At 45.1% G+C, this 15,945-nt stretch overlaps 1 protein-coding gene across 3 annotated transcripts in view; it reads left to right on the top strand.

Moving 5' to 3' along the window:
• Nucleotides 1-15,945, top strand: part of RMDN2 (regulator of microtubule dynamics 2) — a 516,997-nt gene that overhangs the window by 31,617 nt on the left and 469,435 nt on the right. For all 3 annotated transcript variants that reach the window (XM_069234474.1, XM_069234475.1, XM_069234476.1), the window contains one exon: nt 11,580-12,053. In XM_069234474.1, the coding sequence (XP_069090575.1) occupies nt 11,599-12,053 (455 nt within the window). In that variant the 5' untranslated portion in view covers nt 11,580-11,598. The remainder of the gene's footprint in view (nt 1-11,579; nt 12,054-15,945) is intronic.

The raw sequence follows: 15,945 nt of genomic DNA, 5'->3' as shown, positions 1-15,945 counted from the left end.
CTCCTCCTGTGTAGAAATGATTTTCCATAAAGCCAAAGGTTGTACTCCTTGGTGGTAGTCCTCATGAATAAATGCAGAGGAGTACACATAGAAATCAAAAGATTTCAAGTGTATGCCTGAGGGTTTTTGTGACTTCCCAGAACGTTAGAAACTCAAGCAAATCTTTAAATTTATGATTCATACATTTTGACTGTTTCTCAGAACTACTTTGGATGGGTAACTGGACTTCCACCACAGTTTATTTTAAACTCTTCCCCAGCCAATGTACGCTGCACCTAATAAAATAGAGAAATTGCAATAAGTCCCAGTAGAAATAGGGAAAAGAGCCCCTGCTGCTCAGAAGTAGCTTCAACAGTGCAGCCAAAAATTACCTCCAGCCTATAACAAGAAAAGAACAATGAGCACTGTAGTGTCTTGTGAGTTAGAGATGCCAGGACCTTTGTGGTTCCTGACGGGTTCCGTAGAACTGTGATGTAAGTGTCCAGGTGTGGTTAATAGAATTCATGATTTAGAATGTTGATTTAGCAGTTAGATGCCAATGAATAAAGACATGTAATACCAAGCTACGTGTGTGGTATAATCATTTACATGTACTGAGGGAGGGGAGGATGTTACAGCTGCCATTGATATGGGGGATATGTAACCCAAAAAAACAACAGTGCTCTCCCAGAAAGTTTGTCATGGTCCAGCAAACTGCTTGTGCGGGTCACATGTGATTCAGTCGACGTGAAGATCAACGTTTGGCGTATGTGGGGTCAAAGCTTCACTCCAGCACGTGCCAAGATTTAGAAGAAGATGAAGGACGTACAGAGAAATTTGTGTATTATTGGCCATTAACCTGCTGAAGAGACTATTAAAGAGGTACTACGCCACAGTGCAACACAGAGCTATAAGATATATAGAACGATAACGCTAAAGGCAGTGACAACCAGGTACAGATGCTCAAGGCAGAGATAGCTGACTACAGAGAAGCACTAGAGGCAGCGATAGCAGAGTACAAAGAAATGCTAACAGAAAGAATATTCAAATAAAAAATATATCATTGTACTTACCGAAATCTGAGTAAAGTGAGTCATCAGATCACAGCATTGGGCAAAGCGACCCAAGTGGAAGCACTGGGATTGTGCTTGCAGTGCAGTCAATCCTTTTAGTGGCACGCCACCGAAGTTGCCATGTGGAGAAAAACCCACTTTCAACGTCAGTAAGTTCCACAAATGGGTATAATGGTTATATTGCTGTTTCTTTCTTGAAACCACAACTTCCATTAGATACCTCTAAGAAGCATAATATTGGTGCCAGATGGAGTCCCTTGATAGAAATGTTTGATGATTTCATTGATGCACTGGAAGAGGCAGATAAAAAGATTATCACATATCTTGGGAATCTTGCAGGTGAATGAGTAAACGAAGTAATATAGAAAATACCACATGCTGATGAAGTCCCATACCATCAAAGCAAAGAGGTGCTAAATATCAAATTCAGTCCAGTGCTGAAGTTTGGTTATGAAAGATATATTTTCAACCAGGAAAGACAGAGAGCTGCTGAAATGATCTACAAATTTGTTGAAAGACTTGAAACGGTAATCAAACAGTGTCAGTTCAAGTAATTCAATGATGAAAATGCCATATGTCTGAGAGTTATAGTTGTTTGTCCGATTCATTCAGACAATGAATGATGAGGGAGACACCTGGTCTGGAGCAAGTACTCATAGCTGCCAGAGCTGAGGAACGTGCAGATCGACAAACTATTGACATAGAGGCCAGAGGTCCCCAAAGTGAATCAGTCATGAATGTGAAAGGGAAGCAGAAACACAATCCTGAAGGACACAAAGTGATGTCTCCAAAGCAAAAGAAACTGTGCTTCAGATGCAGACTTATGTTTCCACATTAGGGTGATTGTCCTGCCATTGGAGAAGTATGCAAGGACTGCATGGAAGATAACCATTTTATAATGGTTTGCAAGGCTAATGGAAAACTAAGTGTGCCATGCCGATAAAACAAAATGGGCACCCAAACGTTCCAGAAGTAGCATTTTATTCACTCCCATAACACCAGCAGAAACATAAGCTGAGGCAAATTGACGCTAAACTAAGTTGATTGTTGTCTAAATCTTTGTCCAAGTTCTCTTCCGTGTCATTGTCCTGCAACAGTGAAGACGATGGATGTACGATATCGATGTTCATCTCAGAGAAATGTGCACATTTTGGACTGGCCGCAGGAAAATAAGAAGACAAGTCAAAGAAAAGTCGACAAGTCCTATCACAAAAGCCATTTACACATTGTCCTAAAATTACACCAAAGGTGAACGGTTGATCCATACCTTTTGTCATAGACAGTGGTGCTCAATAAACACTATGCCTGAAGAGGAGTACCACTGGCTGCCTCCAATGCCCTGTCTCACATGTCAAAGACTAAAGTGTATGCATGGGCTGCATCAACACCAAAAGTCAAGGTTCATTTGTTGCAACCATGAAACACAAAAAGATAAAAGTACAGGGTACTGCGAGAAGTGCCTTTTTACTCAGTTTCAGTACTGCTGCTGAAACGGGGCTGATATCTGTAAACTACAACATAAATGCTCATGACGAAATAGTGAGTCAGTCCCCATCTTTGTTTAATGGATTAGGAAAGCTTAAAACAATGAAAGTGCAACTGCATATTATTGAGGATGTTTGTCGTGTTGCTCAAAGACAACATCAATTGCATATCATTTACTGGGAGCTGTTAAAAAAGAACTTGATAGCTTACTAAAGCATGATATTATTGAGCAAGCTACTGGTCCGACACCATGGGTTTCACCTGTAGTGGTCCCCAGGACCGTTAGAACCTGTATGCATCTGAGTTGATATGCGTCAAGCTAACCGGGCAATTGTAAGAGAGCGACATACAGGTCTACACATTGCTTGCATGATTACACAGCTAAATGATGTAAAAGTCTTCTCTCGCCTTGATCCGAACAAAGGGTATCATCGTTTAGAACTTGAAGAAAATTGCAGGGTCATTACTACCTTTTATATTCGCATTGGTTTGTACAAAAGATTGAATTTTGGTGTGTCATCACCTGCAGAACTTTTTCAAGATGTCATTTGATGTATAATAAAGCCTGCCACAAATGCTTTCAATTACAGTGATGACATTAGTATTTGGAGCCACAGGAAAAGAACATGAGAAAGCTCTTCCGCAAGGTTATCGATTACTTGCTGGTGCATGTCTGACTTTGAATGCGGAGAAGTGTGAGTTCCACACAACAAAACTCAAAATCTTTTTGTTTTTGTTTTTGGGAACTCTCTTTATTAAACTTTCACTCATTGTACAACAGGTATAATACAAGTTTGCATGGTCACATTTTGCAATCAAAGCAATGATAAAGTACAATGTCAGAGAGTTTCAACATTCTAGTCAACGTGGTGCTTTTACGGCCAGTATAGTGAATAGAGCAATCACCATTTTCCATTCCCCAGGAACATTACAGGCCTGTCACCTCCTAGTCCAGATCCATCCCTCAATCATAACCCCTATACTCTCGCCATAGACCCCCACACCTTTCCCACCCACTTCCTGTGCCCTCTGACACCAATCCAAGTCTGATTCCCACTCTGTAATGCTGGGGGTGGTTCTCCTGTCCCATGCCCTCACTATATTGTGCTTGGCCTCGCCCGACTCGAACTGCAGCCACAACTTCTGATAGTTGGGCCAAGATGTGTCACTGGAGATCAACAGGAAGAGCAACACCCGAGACATAATCTATGTGACTCTAGTCCAGTAGTCTTGTATCATCTGGCAGTCCCAGAGGATGTGGAAGAATGTGCCCTCCTGGGTGCAGCCTCTATTGCACAATGGCGTGGGCGCTCTACCAATCTTGTTTACTAGTGTCTGTGAATAGTATGACCTATGTAATATTCTAAGTTGAACTAGCCAAAACCGGGCAAGTATGGCTATGTCCTGTGGGCTCAACAGGGCCTCTTCCCAATCCTCTTCCTCTAAGTCACTGATATCCTCGGCCCATGTGCCTCTCAGAGACCCTAGCTGGTCAGGCGAGTTGTTGACCAGTTTTCTATAAATCGTGGAAACCACTTTTTCTGGTATGAGGTCGGTGAGTATCCCGTCCTCCAGGTGGGAGGATTCCTGCAGTTGCTCACCCTCCAATATATGTTGTCTTCGGGCATGCCCCAACTGCAGATATTGCTCGGTGTCTGCGAGCTGGTTTTCTTGGCGGAGGTCCTCAAAGTGTATTATAGCTTGCCCTCTCCAGACCGCCTAGATGCTCAATACCTATGAGTTCCCAATTCGAGAATCCCATCAGTCCCCCAACTTCACACAGCAAGTCACTCTGCCACAGTCGGAAAACTCAAATTCTTTGGCCATATTTTCTCTGATAGGGGCATGACTCCAGATCCGGCTAAAGTACAGGAATTGTCAGCCACCTGTCCCCCACAAGATGTTGCATTGTTACGTTCTGTTCTTGGCATGGCCAGTTACTGTTCTAGGTACATACGTGACTTTACAACAGTCTGTGCTCCCTTAAGAGATTTAACAAAACAAAATGTTTCATTTCACTGGTCACATGAGTGTGAACAAAGTTTCAGGAAATTCAAACATGCAATTGAGAACGCTTCTGAAATGGCCTACTTTGATCTGCAGCTACATACATAGGTTGTTGTTGACGCAAGCCCTGTCGGGTTGAGCACAATCCTTGGTCAACACAATAGACACCCAAATGCTGAAAGGCATATTGTGGCATATGCTTGCAGAAGTTTGTCACAAACTGAGCGTCCCTATTCACAACCTGAAAAATAAAGTTTAGCAGTTGTGTGGGCTTGTGAACATTTCCACGTCCTTTTTATGTGGAAAGCATTTCACTTATGTCATAGAACATCAAGCATTGCTTACCATCTTTGGCAATCCTAAAGCTAAGATGCATCCTCGTATTCAACGTTGGGGTTTGCGACTACAGAAATATGACTACACTATTGTGCACTGCCCAGGGAAAGAGCTGACTATTTTTCACAAGTGCCATTACAGTGTCCTAGTACCACTTCCAATGTGGCTGAGGCATACATTAACTTCATTGTAAAGTCCAGTACACATGCCGCTATTTAATTTGAACAAATCATTACTTACATGAGCACGGATAGTGGCATACTGATACTTGAAGACATTATTTCACATCAATACTGGAAATAGCACAGTCAGCCTCATACAAATGACAGTGAATATCAGAAACTCAAAAATGTGAAAGATGAACTGTCCATTACTCAGGAAGGTATTGTCTCACGATGTACAAGAATTGTCTTACCGGAGAGTCAGTGACAACAAATAATTCAAGTGGCACATGAGGGAAATTGTGGAATTGTATCCACTAAAAGAGCTCTCCGAGACCAAGTCTTGTTTCCTCACCTTGACAAAAGAGTTGTAAGGGAACTAAACACCTGTTATTTGTGCAACTGCTTATCTCACAAAACAACTCAGCATTTGTTCAACATGTGTAATCTTCTGAGGCATGTGTGTGAGAGAATCGCTGTTGTCTTCTTTGGGCCCTATGACAACAGACATCTCCTGATGGTGGTTTTTGATGAGGGCTCTCATTTTCGTTGGTAGAAGACCTCTCATCGATCACTCATGAAAAGGTTATTGAGAGGTTGGATGGGATTTATACAACATGGAGTGTTCCTTCAATTCTAAAGTCTGAGAAGGGACCTCCCTTTTCAACAGTCGAAAATTTGGAGACTTTTTTAATCATCTCAATACTTAGCATCAGAAAAGCACACCTCACTTGCCTCAAGCAAATGGTGATATTGAGCGTTTTATGAGCAATCAATCATAAGATTTATAAAGTGCACTAATCACCCGTTAGGGTCTCAAGGAGCGGGGGGGAAGCTACTGGTCGTAAAGCCATGTCTTTAGGTGTTTCCTGAAAGTTAGTAGGTCTTGGGTCTGACGAAGGTGGAGTGGTAGGGAGTTCCAGGTCTTGGCGGTCAGGTGGGAGAAGGATCTTCCTCCGGCAGTGGTGCGGCGGGTGCGGGGAACGGAGGCGAGGGCGAGGCTGGCGGAGCGAAGGTTGTGGGTGGGGGTGTGGAAGGTGAGTCTTTCGTTGAGGTGGGCTGGGCCTGTGTTGTGGAGGGCCTTGTGTGCGTGGACGAGGAGTTTGAAGGTGATCCACTTTGGTATTGGTAGCCAGTGCAAGTCTTTGAGCTGGGGGGGTGATGTGGTAGCGGCGTGGGACGTCCAAAATGAGTCGGGTGGATGTGTTCTGGATTGTCTGCAGCTTTGTTTGGAGTTTTTGTTGTTCCTGCATATAGGGTGTTTCTGTAGTCCAGTCGGCTGCTGACCAGGGCGTGGGTGACAGTTTTCCTGGTTTCTACGGGAATCCACTTGAAGATTTTGCGGAGCATGAGGAGGGTGTTTTAGCAAGAAGAGGAGATGGTGTTGACCTGCTGAGTCATGCTCAGTGTGGAATCCAAGATTAGACCCAGTTTACGTGCGTGGGTGGTGGGAGGTGGTGCGGTTCCTAGTGAGGTGGGCCACCAGGAGTCGTTCCATGCTGAGGGGTTGGCTCCGAAGATGAGGATCTCTGTCTTGTCTAAGTTTAATTTGAGGCGGCTTGCTTCCATCCAGCTGGCGATGGCTTTGAGTCCGTTCTGGAGGTTGTTTTTTTTTGCAGCTGTGGGGTCTTTCGTGAGGGAGAGGATTAGCTAAGTGTTGTCTGCGTAGGAAATTATGTTGATATGGTGTGTTCGTGCGATGTTGGCGAGTGGGGCCATGTACACGTTCAAGAGCGTGGGGCTGAGTGACGAGCCTTGGGGGACGCCGCAGATGATTCTGGAGGCTTCTGATAGGAACTGTGGAAGGTGGACTCTCTGGGTTCTGCCTGATAGAAATGATGAGATCCAATTGAGTGCTTTGTCGCGGATTCTGGCGTTGTGGAGGTGTGTGCGGGGAGTGTGATGACATGGCGTGTCGAAGGCTGCGGAGAGGTCCAGGGGGATAAGTGCTGCTGTTTCTCCTTCGTCGAGCATGGTCCTGATGTCGTCTGTGGCAGTGATGAGTGCGGTCTCGGTGCTGTGGTGTTTGCAGAATCCGGATTGGGAGGTGTCGAGTGCCTTGCTGTCTTCCAGGAATTGGGATAGTTGGCTGTTCACGATTTTTTCGGTTGCTTTGGCTGGGAATGGGAGGAGGGGGATTGGTCGGTAGTTCTTTGGGTCGTCTGGGTCTGCCTTGGGTTTTTTCAGCAGGGCGTTGACTTCTGCGTGCTTCCAGCTTTCTGGAAAGGTGGCTGACTTGAAGGAGCTGTTGATGGTGTTGCAGAGGTGGGGAGCGACGATGATATTTGCTTTATTGAAGATGTGGTGTGGGCAGGGGTCCAAAGGTGATCCGGACTGGATGGAGGCCATGGTGTTGGCGGTGTCTTCTTTGTTGACGGGGGTCCAGGTGTGGAGGAGGTGGGTGTTGCTCGGGAGGTTGGGTTTGTGGGTGTTTGTAGTCAGCTGTTGGGTCTGGTGGTTGAAGCTGTTGTGGATTTCTTCTATCTTTCGCCGGAAGTGGGCTGCGAGTGAGTTGCAGAACTCCTGTGATGGTGGGGGTTCGTTGGAGCAAGTCTTGGGAGTGGAGAGCTCTTTGATGATGCCAAAGAGTTCTTTGCTGTTGTGAGCATTGGTGTCCATGCGGTTTTTGAAGTGGGTCCTTTTGGTGGTGCGGATCAGTTGGTAATGTTTGCGTATGACCTCCTTGAAGGCGATGTGGTTGGCGTTGGTAGGTTCGCGGTGCCAGGTTTTTTTCCATTCTACGGCATAGCCGTTTGGATTCCTGTAGGTCTAGGGTGAACCATCTGGCCTTGATTCTGTGGAGGGTGTTAGGGGATTTTTGGAGCGGTGCGAGGGTGTTGGCGCAGTCCTCTATCCAGTGATTCAGGTCGGTGGCGGCTGTGTTGGGGTCCTTGGTCTCGGGGGTGGGTCCTGGGCGAGTGTGGAAATCAGTTGATCTGTCGATATTTTACTCCAGTTGCGTTGGGGGCCTTGAGTGCTGTGGTGGTGGGTGACTGGCTTCTGGTAGGAGAAGTGGATGCAGCGGTGGTCTGTCCAGCTAAGTTCGGTGGTGTGGGTGAAATAGACGTGGTTGCTGGCTGAGAAGACAGGATCGAGTGTGTGGCCTGCAGAGTGGGTGGGTGAATTTACGAGTTGTCTGAGGCCGAGGTTGGCTAGGTTGGCTAGCAGGTTGGTGGTGTTGGCGTTGCTGTTGTTTTCTAGGTGAAAGTTCAGATCGCCGAGGAGGATGTACTCTGTGGAGTCGAGGGCGTTGGTGCTTCGCAGAATTGAGAGCGGGGGACTGGGGGTCTATAGATCAGAGTTCCTTTGAGGGTGGCGTTGGCGTTGATGTGGATTCTGAAGTGGAGGTGCTCAGTGAGGTTGAGGGTGTCCTGGGTGCTGCTCGAGACTCTGATGGTGCTTTTGTGGACTATGGCGATTCCTCTTCCTGGTTTGTTGGTGCAGTCTCTTCTGGTGATTTTGTACCCTTCAGGGATGGCTATGGCTATGTCGGGTTCTGAGGCCGAGTGTGTCCAGATTTCGGTTAGGAAGGCGATGTCCGGTGAGGTTGAGGTCAGTAGGTCCTAGAGTTCAATTGCGTGTTTGTGGATGTAGCGGGTGTTGAGTAGGATGCAGCTGAGGTGGTTGTCAGATGGTCTGTCGTGGTGCTTTAGGGTGCAGGTGAAGCGGCAGGCTTGACAGGAGAAAGGTCCCTTGGTGTTCTTTGGGGAGGACAGGAAGCAGGTGGAGCGGCGTCCTGGATTGAAGGCGTGGAGATCGATGGCAGTATAGTGGGGTCGGGAGGTGTGGGGGCCTTGCGGGCCAGGGGGTGTGGCACTGGGCGCGGTCCAGGCGAAGACGGGCTTGCCTTTGGCATGCCAGCAGCGTGTCCGCTGCGCGTCCGCACCGTGGCGGCCATAAGAGGGGAGGTGGGAGGGAGTGGCAGCTGGGAGGAGGGAGGGCTGGGCGAATAGGAAGGCAGGGGGTGTGTGGCCGCCGGATACAGCGGCGGGAAAGCTGAAGGACAGGAGGAGGGGGGCGGGGACGCGGGGATGCAGCGGCAGGGTTTTGGAAGAGGAAAACGGCAAAAAGCCCAAGAGGCTAAAAAACAATAGAAAATAAAATCAGCACAGAGTGGCGGAGGTGCTGGGGCGGCAGCGAAAGGAGCGGCCTGCCTGCTGGAAGCAGGGTGAAGGGTCGCTCCCGTTACCTCGCGGCGGCGGCCATAAGAGGGGAGGTGGGAGGGAGTGGCAGTTGGGAGGAGGGAGGGCTTGGCGACTGGGAAGGCGGGGGGGGTTGTACAGCGGCAGGAAAGCTGAAGAAGAGAGTAGGGGGGGTGACGCAGCGGCAGGGTTTTGGAAGAGGAAAGCACCAAAAAGCCCAAGAGGCTAAAAAACAATAGAAAATAAAATCAGCACAGAGTGGAGGCGGCGCGGGTGGCGGCGAAAGGAGCGACCTGTCTGCACTCTCAAGAAGACTGCTCAGCGTGCTGCACTGGTAAAACTTGATCTCATATCAGCTTCATTCTGCTCTTTGTGCCTACCAATCAACTCCCCATTCAATTACAGGTGAAAGCCCTGCCACCCTTGTGTTCTGAAGTGCCACGATGACCAAGTTGCCACAATTGACCAATGAAAGATCAAATGATGGTAAACTTCATCACAAGATTTGTAGCGCAAGATGGAAATCTACGCAGACAAACGCCGATGTGCTAAGAACACTGTATTTACAGAAGGAGATCAAATCCTAGTAAGAGAAAGGAGAAAATGCAAGGTTGAGGCTCCCTTTGGTAATGAAGCCTTTAAAGTTGTGGATAGTAAAGGACACATGGAGATTGCTTGCCGTTCTGGAAAATCCATTGCACAAGATTGTTCGCATTTCAAGCATCTGCCTCATTATTCGCCAATTCCAGAAGTCCGGAATGAGCCTGTTTCAGTTGAGACTTAGGAGAGCCCATTGGCTGCAGCTGCTTCTGTATCTCCAGTGCCAGTCATGGACACCTCTCCTGTCTCTTAACAGTCTCATAGGGCATGTTCTGGGCAATTGATTCCAGCTCCACAACGACTTATCGAAGAGTTGTAATGTAAATATCTAATATTTGTTCTTTTTATTTACCATGGGGCGAGATGTAGTATCTTGTGAGTTAGAGATGACGAAACCCTTTGGGTTCCTGACGGACTCCATAGAACTGTGACGTAGGTGTTCGGGTGCGGTTTATAGAATTCATGATTGTAGAATGTTGAGTTAGTGGCTACACGCTGAGGAATAAAGACGTGTAATGCTAAACTCTCTGTGTGGCATAATCATTTACATGTACCATGGCTGGGGAGGAGGCTACAAGCTCTTGTTTTCCCATAATAAATAGCTAGGTCCGTTTTCATCTTTAAAATAAACACATTTCGGTTCCTATGCCTTGTTGTATATTAGCTACTTAAATGCTTTTTTGTACATAAATACATATTTGTTGAATACACCAGAAAATGAAAAGTAATTGACATAAGAGGCGAGGAGGTATCCATTCTTCTCTTGGAGTATTAGTTATTTGAGGGCAATGTTAACTATTCTATTAGAAGAGTGGTACATTTTTAAATCAAATAAAGAACATCAAAGGCAACTACCTTGGCTGATTATAAATGTGGTGTAATCTGGAACTCTTATATTGAAATCATAGATGTAAGGTTACCACATGAAACTCTGACAGCAACAGTGTCAAACACAAAACCAGCGTTCTCAAAGCATATATTTCAAAACTAACAAGTAATTTTGTATGAAACAAGTTCAAAGATGAAGGAGATGTGGCCTAGCGCTAGAACTGCTGACTGGGGACCCAGGTTCGTGTCCCAGCTTTGGCTCAACATCCTGTGATTCTGGGTAATTCACTTAATCTCCCCGTGCCTAAAAAAAATCAAAAGAAATCTGACTTTGTTTAGTGTAAGCTGTTGCTCTTGTAAAGTGCTCCGATGTTCTTGGACCAGGTTCACACTGTATAAAACGGCAAAATAAAGGTTTTTTTATTGTAAGTTGAAGCTATCATGATAAACAAAGCCTTACTCTTTGGAACTCTATGTCTGGGCGGAACAATTCTGAGAAGTAATGGCATGCTTCTGATTGTGCTCTTTATGTTAATATTTTCATGGCAACTACACTCTGAGGGTTGTCCCCAATAAGGCCACCTCTCACGAGAACTCTCCTCAGTGCCATCTTTGATCCAAGAATTAACATCCTTTCCAGTCTACGTAGTTGAACCACCTTGCTTCTCTGAAGCACGTCAGTGTACACAGATGTGTCTTGATCAGTCCTGCTAACTTTCTATGTTTTTAAGTGTCAAAGCAGCAGGAACGGAATAGGACATGACTAGCCCAACCCCCTCCCGTCCAGTCTGATTTACTGCCTGACCCCTTCTAAGCGTTCTTGGCTTTGTTTGAACGCTTACACTGTCTAACGTGTTTGTGAATCAAGCCCTGTACATTTTTTCAAATTTAGATTAATTTGTGAATAGAAAAGTCTAGTCTCTTCATTTAGATTCAAATATTACTTGTCTTTCTTTTTCTTTTCTCAGTTGTTGCAGAAGCAGAGACATGGCCCGTGCAGACAGTAAAGAATTGGTATTGGGATTGTTGGCTGGAGCTGCAGGGATCAGCCTGGCCATTGTTTGGTACAAAAAGAGTCGAAATCCAGGATCATTCATTCGGTTACCAAATTTTCTGTTGTTATCAAACAAACTGCAGTCAGCCGCACCCCATGCCACAGTTCCGAACAACCAAGGTGCTATAGTGGCGTTGCAAGGAAGACAGCTTCAGATGCTGGACAAGCTGAACTGTTTGTTGATGAGTGTAGAAGACCTGAGGAATGAGGTCAAATGTCTTAAAGAGAGCATTCCAAAGCTAGAGGACCAAATCCTTGATGAGCTCAAGGGCAAAACAGATTCTCGCAGGATCAGCCCACTCCATAAAGCATCCAAAAGGAAAAAGCTTGACTCTGCGAGAGGTTCAACAGAACTCCATAGCTCTGAAGAGGCAGAGAGTGAAGGAGGGTAAGTCTCTAATAACGCCTTTTACAACTATCAACCTAAGAAGCCTTAATGTCAGTACTCGCTTAGAATACAGTTTAACTTTGAGTGAAAGGACGGAAAGAAGAGACTGCATGGATTCTTGCAGTATATAAGTACTCTGTGAGTGTGGAGAAATTTAAAAAGGTGATATACATCATATTTAAGAATTTTTCACCCCAGGCAAATGCTAAATGCTTAAATGTCCCGAGAGAATACTGGAAGTCGTTGACTGGTGTGGATTTCCAGAGGTTCTCCTGTGAATCGCTCTGACTTTTCTAAAAGTTTCACATTTGCACTTAACATACGAATAGACTAGCATGCGCAATATCTCTTTTGTGTTTGTAGATTTGTGAATCAGGTCCACGGTGAATAAATCTGGTGACCCCGCCCGTTGCTAATAGCTAACATCAGTCTGGATCACAGTACATTTACTGCCTCGAATATTGTTCCCTCTGTACTTCCCTATTTTTTTAAAAGAAATTCTTTGTGTTTTTTATTTTTATTTTAAGCATTATTACTGTCTCAGAAAACAGTTGTGTTTCTTTTAAGCACTTCTCCTGACAATGGTCGTTTTCTGTTCGAAGCATTGTTTGAGTACCTTAATTTCGAAAGCCACAACATTTTTAGTTATGGTTCAAATCTATGCCCTCAGAGTTCTGTTCATTTAGACTTGCTGTAGATCATGAGATACACAGGAGCAGTGTACATTTTTAGGGTTGAGCGCACAAGCGCTCCGTCCCTGTAGTAATCTCTTTTAAGGTTTTAACCACGCCCATATCACACCTGTCACTTTCATTGGTTTGTGGGCTTTCCTTTTAAAATCCGCTTGATTTCATTTTGACATTGTTATTTTGATCCTACCAATGGTCCAACTTTCCACTCATTCCCTACTTATTATCAGCTTCCTTGTGACACTATTATTCTAAACATATGAGCACCCTAAATCTTTTATTAAATGGTGTGCCCCTCTATAGCCATTGTTTCAGCAGTTTGCATAGCGCTGTATTTCAGTCTGCTATCTCTTTTAACCTGGCCACTGGTGTCTCTTTCCAGTGGCCAGGTTAAAAGAGATAGCAGACTGAAATACACCTCTAAAACTTGTTTACCTTGTGGGAAAGCCATCATCTGGCTTGAAGCAAGTTCATTACCATTGCCAATGGTAACATCAGCATGTATCCCTTCTCTGCCACCAATTTCACTTACTGTTTAAATGATCTCTAGTTGGTGATAGCCATAGCTGCCTAGTTTGCTAGGTCCAATCGTGATGTGCTTCCAGTCCAGGTTTTACCTTTCCGTTTAAATTCTGGAACTTGCAATCATGTTTTATAATGGAATAAATAGTCCAAAAATAAAAATACCTTGACTGGAGCAGCACAACACACATGGACCTGAGAAACATGGATAGCCTCCAAAGAAAACATTGCCTCTGACCAAAACGAGGGGGAAAATAATAATAACCCCTACTAACGTGCACAGTAGGCCTGTAAAGATTAATTTCTAATATATTTTGTTCTGCAAATACTTCACTCTCCTACAACCGGGCAGTAGCGAGCTTCATACCATGTACTAGGTACATGTCTAAGTCACACACAAATACATGCCTTTAGGTGGCAAGTGAGTAGTCAGAAAGCCGGCTCATCCTTTGAATGCTTCAAAAACAGTAGAGCTTCGATTTACACCACCTGAACCTTCAGAAGTCTGAAGAACCTGTGGACATAGAATCCCCCACATAAAGAGCTTACTCTACGAGACTTCTCTAATACAGCCACTCAGCAGACTATAGAGTCTGAGCTCGCTGATATAAAAATTGTTGACATCGTGAACATTTGTGGGACCTATAATGCAAGTCAAAGAAAATAAGCAACAATTGGGCTCATAAAGTCATTTTAACTTTGGACAGCTAAAGTTCTGTTCTGTGCCTGTCCCGAGTCTAGAGACCACTTCAAAGCAATCTCAACAATACATTTCACCTTTATAAATATGCAACAAATCATGACCAAGGGATGCCGGTTAAGTTATCCAGCACATCTGAGAAATAGCCAAAAGCTTCCGTGGTGGATGTGTATATGTTCCTCCCCCAGTGTCGTCTCGCCATTCAGCAGTAAATTTAAGTAGACAATAGAACTACAGAAGAAATATTTCTGATGGCTAATTCTTCCTGACGATTCTTCACATTAAAAATTTCTTCTGGGCATCAGAAAGCTCTGCACAAGTTGAAACAAGGTCTTATGGACCAGTAGATGGCATCACATCCAGGGAGGTATAAGAGTTGATTTGGCGCTGCGATACCACTTGCTGGCGCAGGGGAACTATTTCAAATTCTTCAGACACAGTCTGGTGTCTGATGAGATTTAAGAGGTGAGGAATCTGCAGGTAGATAGAGTATCCACCAGAAACATCTTTATGTTTACAATTGTGGTTCGGAAAGTAGCTGAAGCCTTGCAACTGACCATGACCTCTGTGAAAACAAAGTTTAACATTTTGACTGAGATCTTGCAGCATTTGACCTTCGAGGCCGAGCCCTTGCTGCCATTCTTTGAAGATGTTTTGGATCCTCTCCTGGCTGTATGGGCAAAACCTTCTCGAGTCCAACAACCCACAGACCAATAGCCAATAGCCAAGTAAAAGAGGCCTGATCTTGGTGACCCCCACTTTTTGTCTTCTTGCCCATCCCGAGAAGATTTGGTGGTCCAAACCTCCTCCTTAGAGCAAACTCTGAATGCTTCCACAATGGCACCTCCCAACAGAGCATCAAGGAAACTTGACTGTGTGCACTGACAAGCTTCCGCTTCCAGTAGCCTCACCTCGAGCACTGCTTGTGCAACCGATATTCTGAGTCAATATGTTCATGCCTAGTGGGAGTTGACAAATATACACTATTTATCCGGCTAGGCGACATGAGAAAGCTATTTACAGATCTGGTCAGTGACTTTTTGGATGCATCCAAACAGATCTTGGAAGTGTGGCCTGTGTTCTGCGAACAGAGTGGTTTGGTCCATGAGCACGGTTATCATGTTGGGTCAGCAAGCTGGGATGCTGTTTGCTGGCTTTTCTGGAGATGTCTAAGTCACACGCAGGTACATGCCTTTAGATGGTCAGTGCGTGGTCGGAGAGAAGGCCAACTCATCCTTCGAATGCTTTAAAAACAGTAGAGCTACGACTTACAAGCTGAACTTACTGTCAACAATATAGTAAGTTTTAGGGCTACCTCAGAGTAGCCCAGTTCCAGCTAAAGGCAACCCTCTTAATTTATCCAGACACCCAGGCAGCTATCCTGCTTCTTTGGGGAAAGGGGCACTTCTTGGGGATGCCATCACCAATAACAGCAGCTGATGCAGTCTCTATTATTCTCAGTCAGTTCTTCTGCCTTTAAAACTCTGACTTCCACCCCTCTGTAAACCATAATCTTCCAATGCAGGAATTGCTGTTATTTTTCACTATTTGGGAAATGGTCAGAAAGTATTGTGGGATCACAGCAAGGACTATACTATACCTTCACTGTTCCTTCTCCTGACTACCCTTCTTCCACCAGGACATGCTGCCTGGCACTCCATTCAATTTCGAAGGTAATAGCCCTGCCCTGCTGAACAGAGGGGCCTAGAAGTAGTGCCTTTAGTAGAAAGGGACACAAGTTTCTACCTACTTTACTTCTTGGTTCCCATAAAGGACAGAGCATTAATACCCATCTTGGTACTTTGCTTTTGAATATGTTCATTTGGCAGGATGAATTTTAAATGTTGTATCTGAATCCCTGAAGTAATTCTATCCCCAGTTATGAGGGATTGATGGGCATTTCTGGATGTCCAGGATGCTTGTTTTCAACTTCCGATTCCTCCACCCACAGATGTTATTTGAGGGTTGTTAGACCTGACAG

The sequence above is a fragment of the Pleurodeles waltl genome, chromosome 5 (assembly GCF_031143425.1).
Source record: "Pleurodeles waltl isolate 20211129_DDA chromosome 5, aPleWal1.hap1.20221129, whole genome shotgun sequence".
Lineage (NCBI taxonomy): Eukaryota > Metazoa > Chordata > Amphibia > Caudata > Salamandridae > Pleurodeles > Pleurodeles waltl.
Note: the sequence above shows the minus strand (reverse complement) of the source record. Positions and strands in the feature narration are given on the sequence as shown.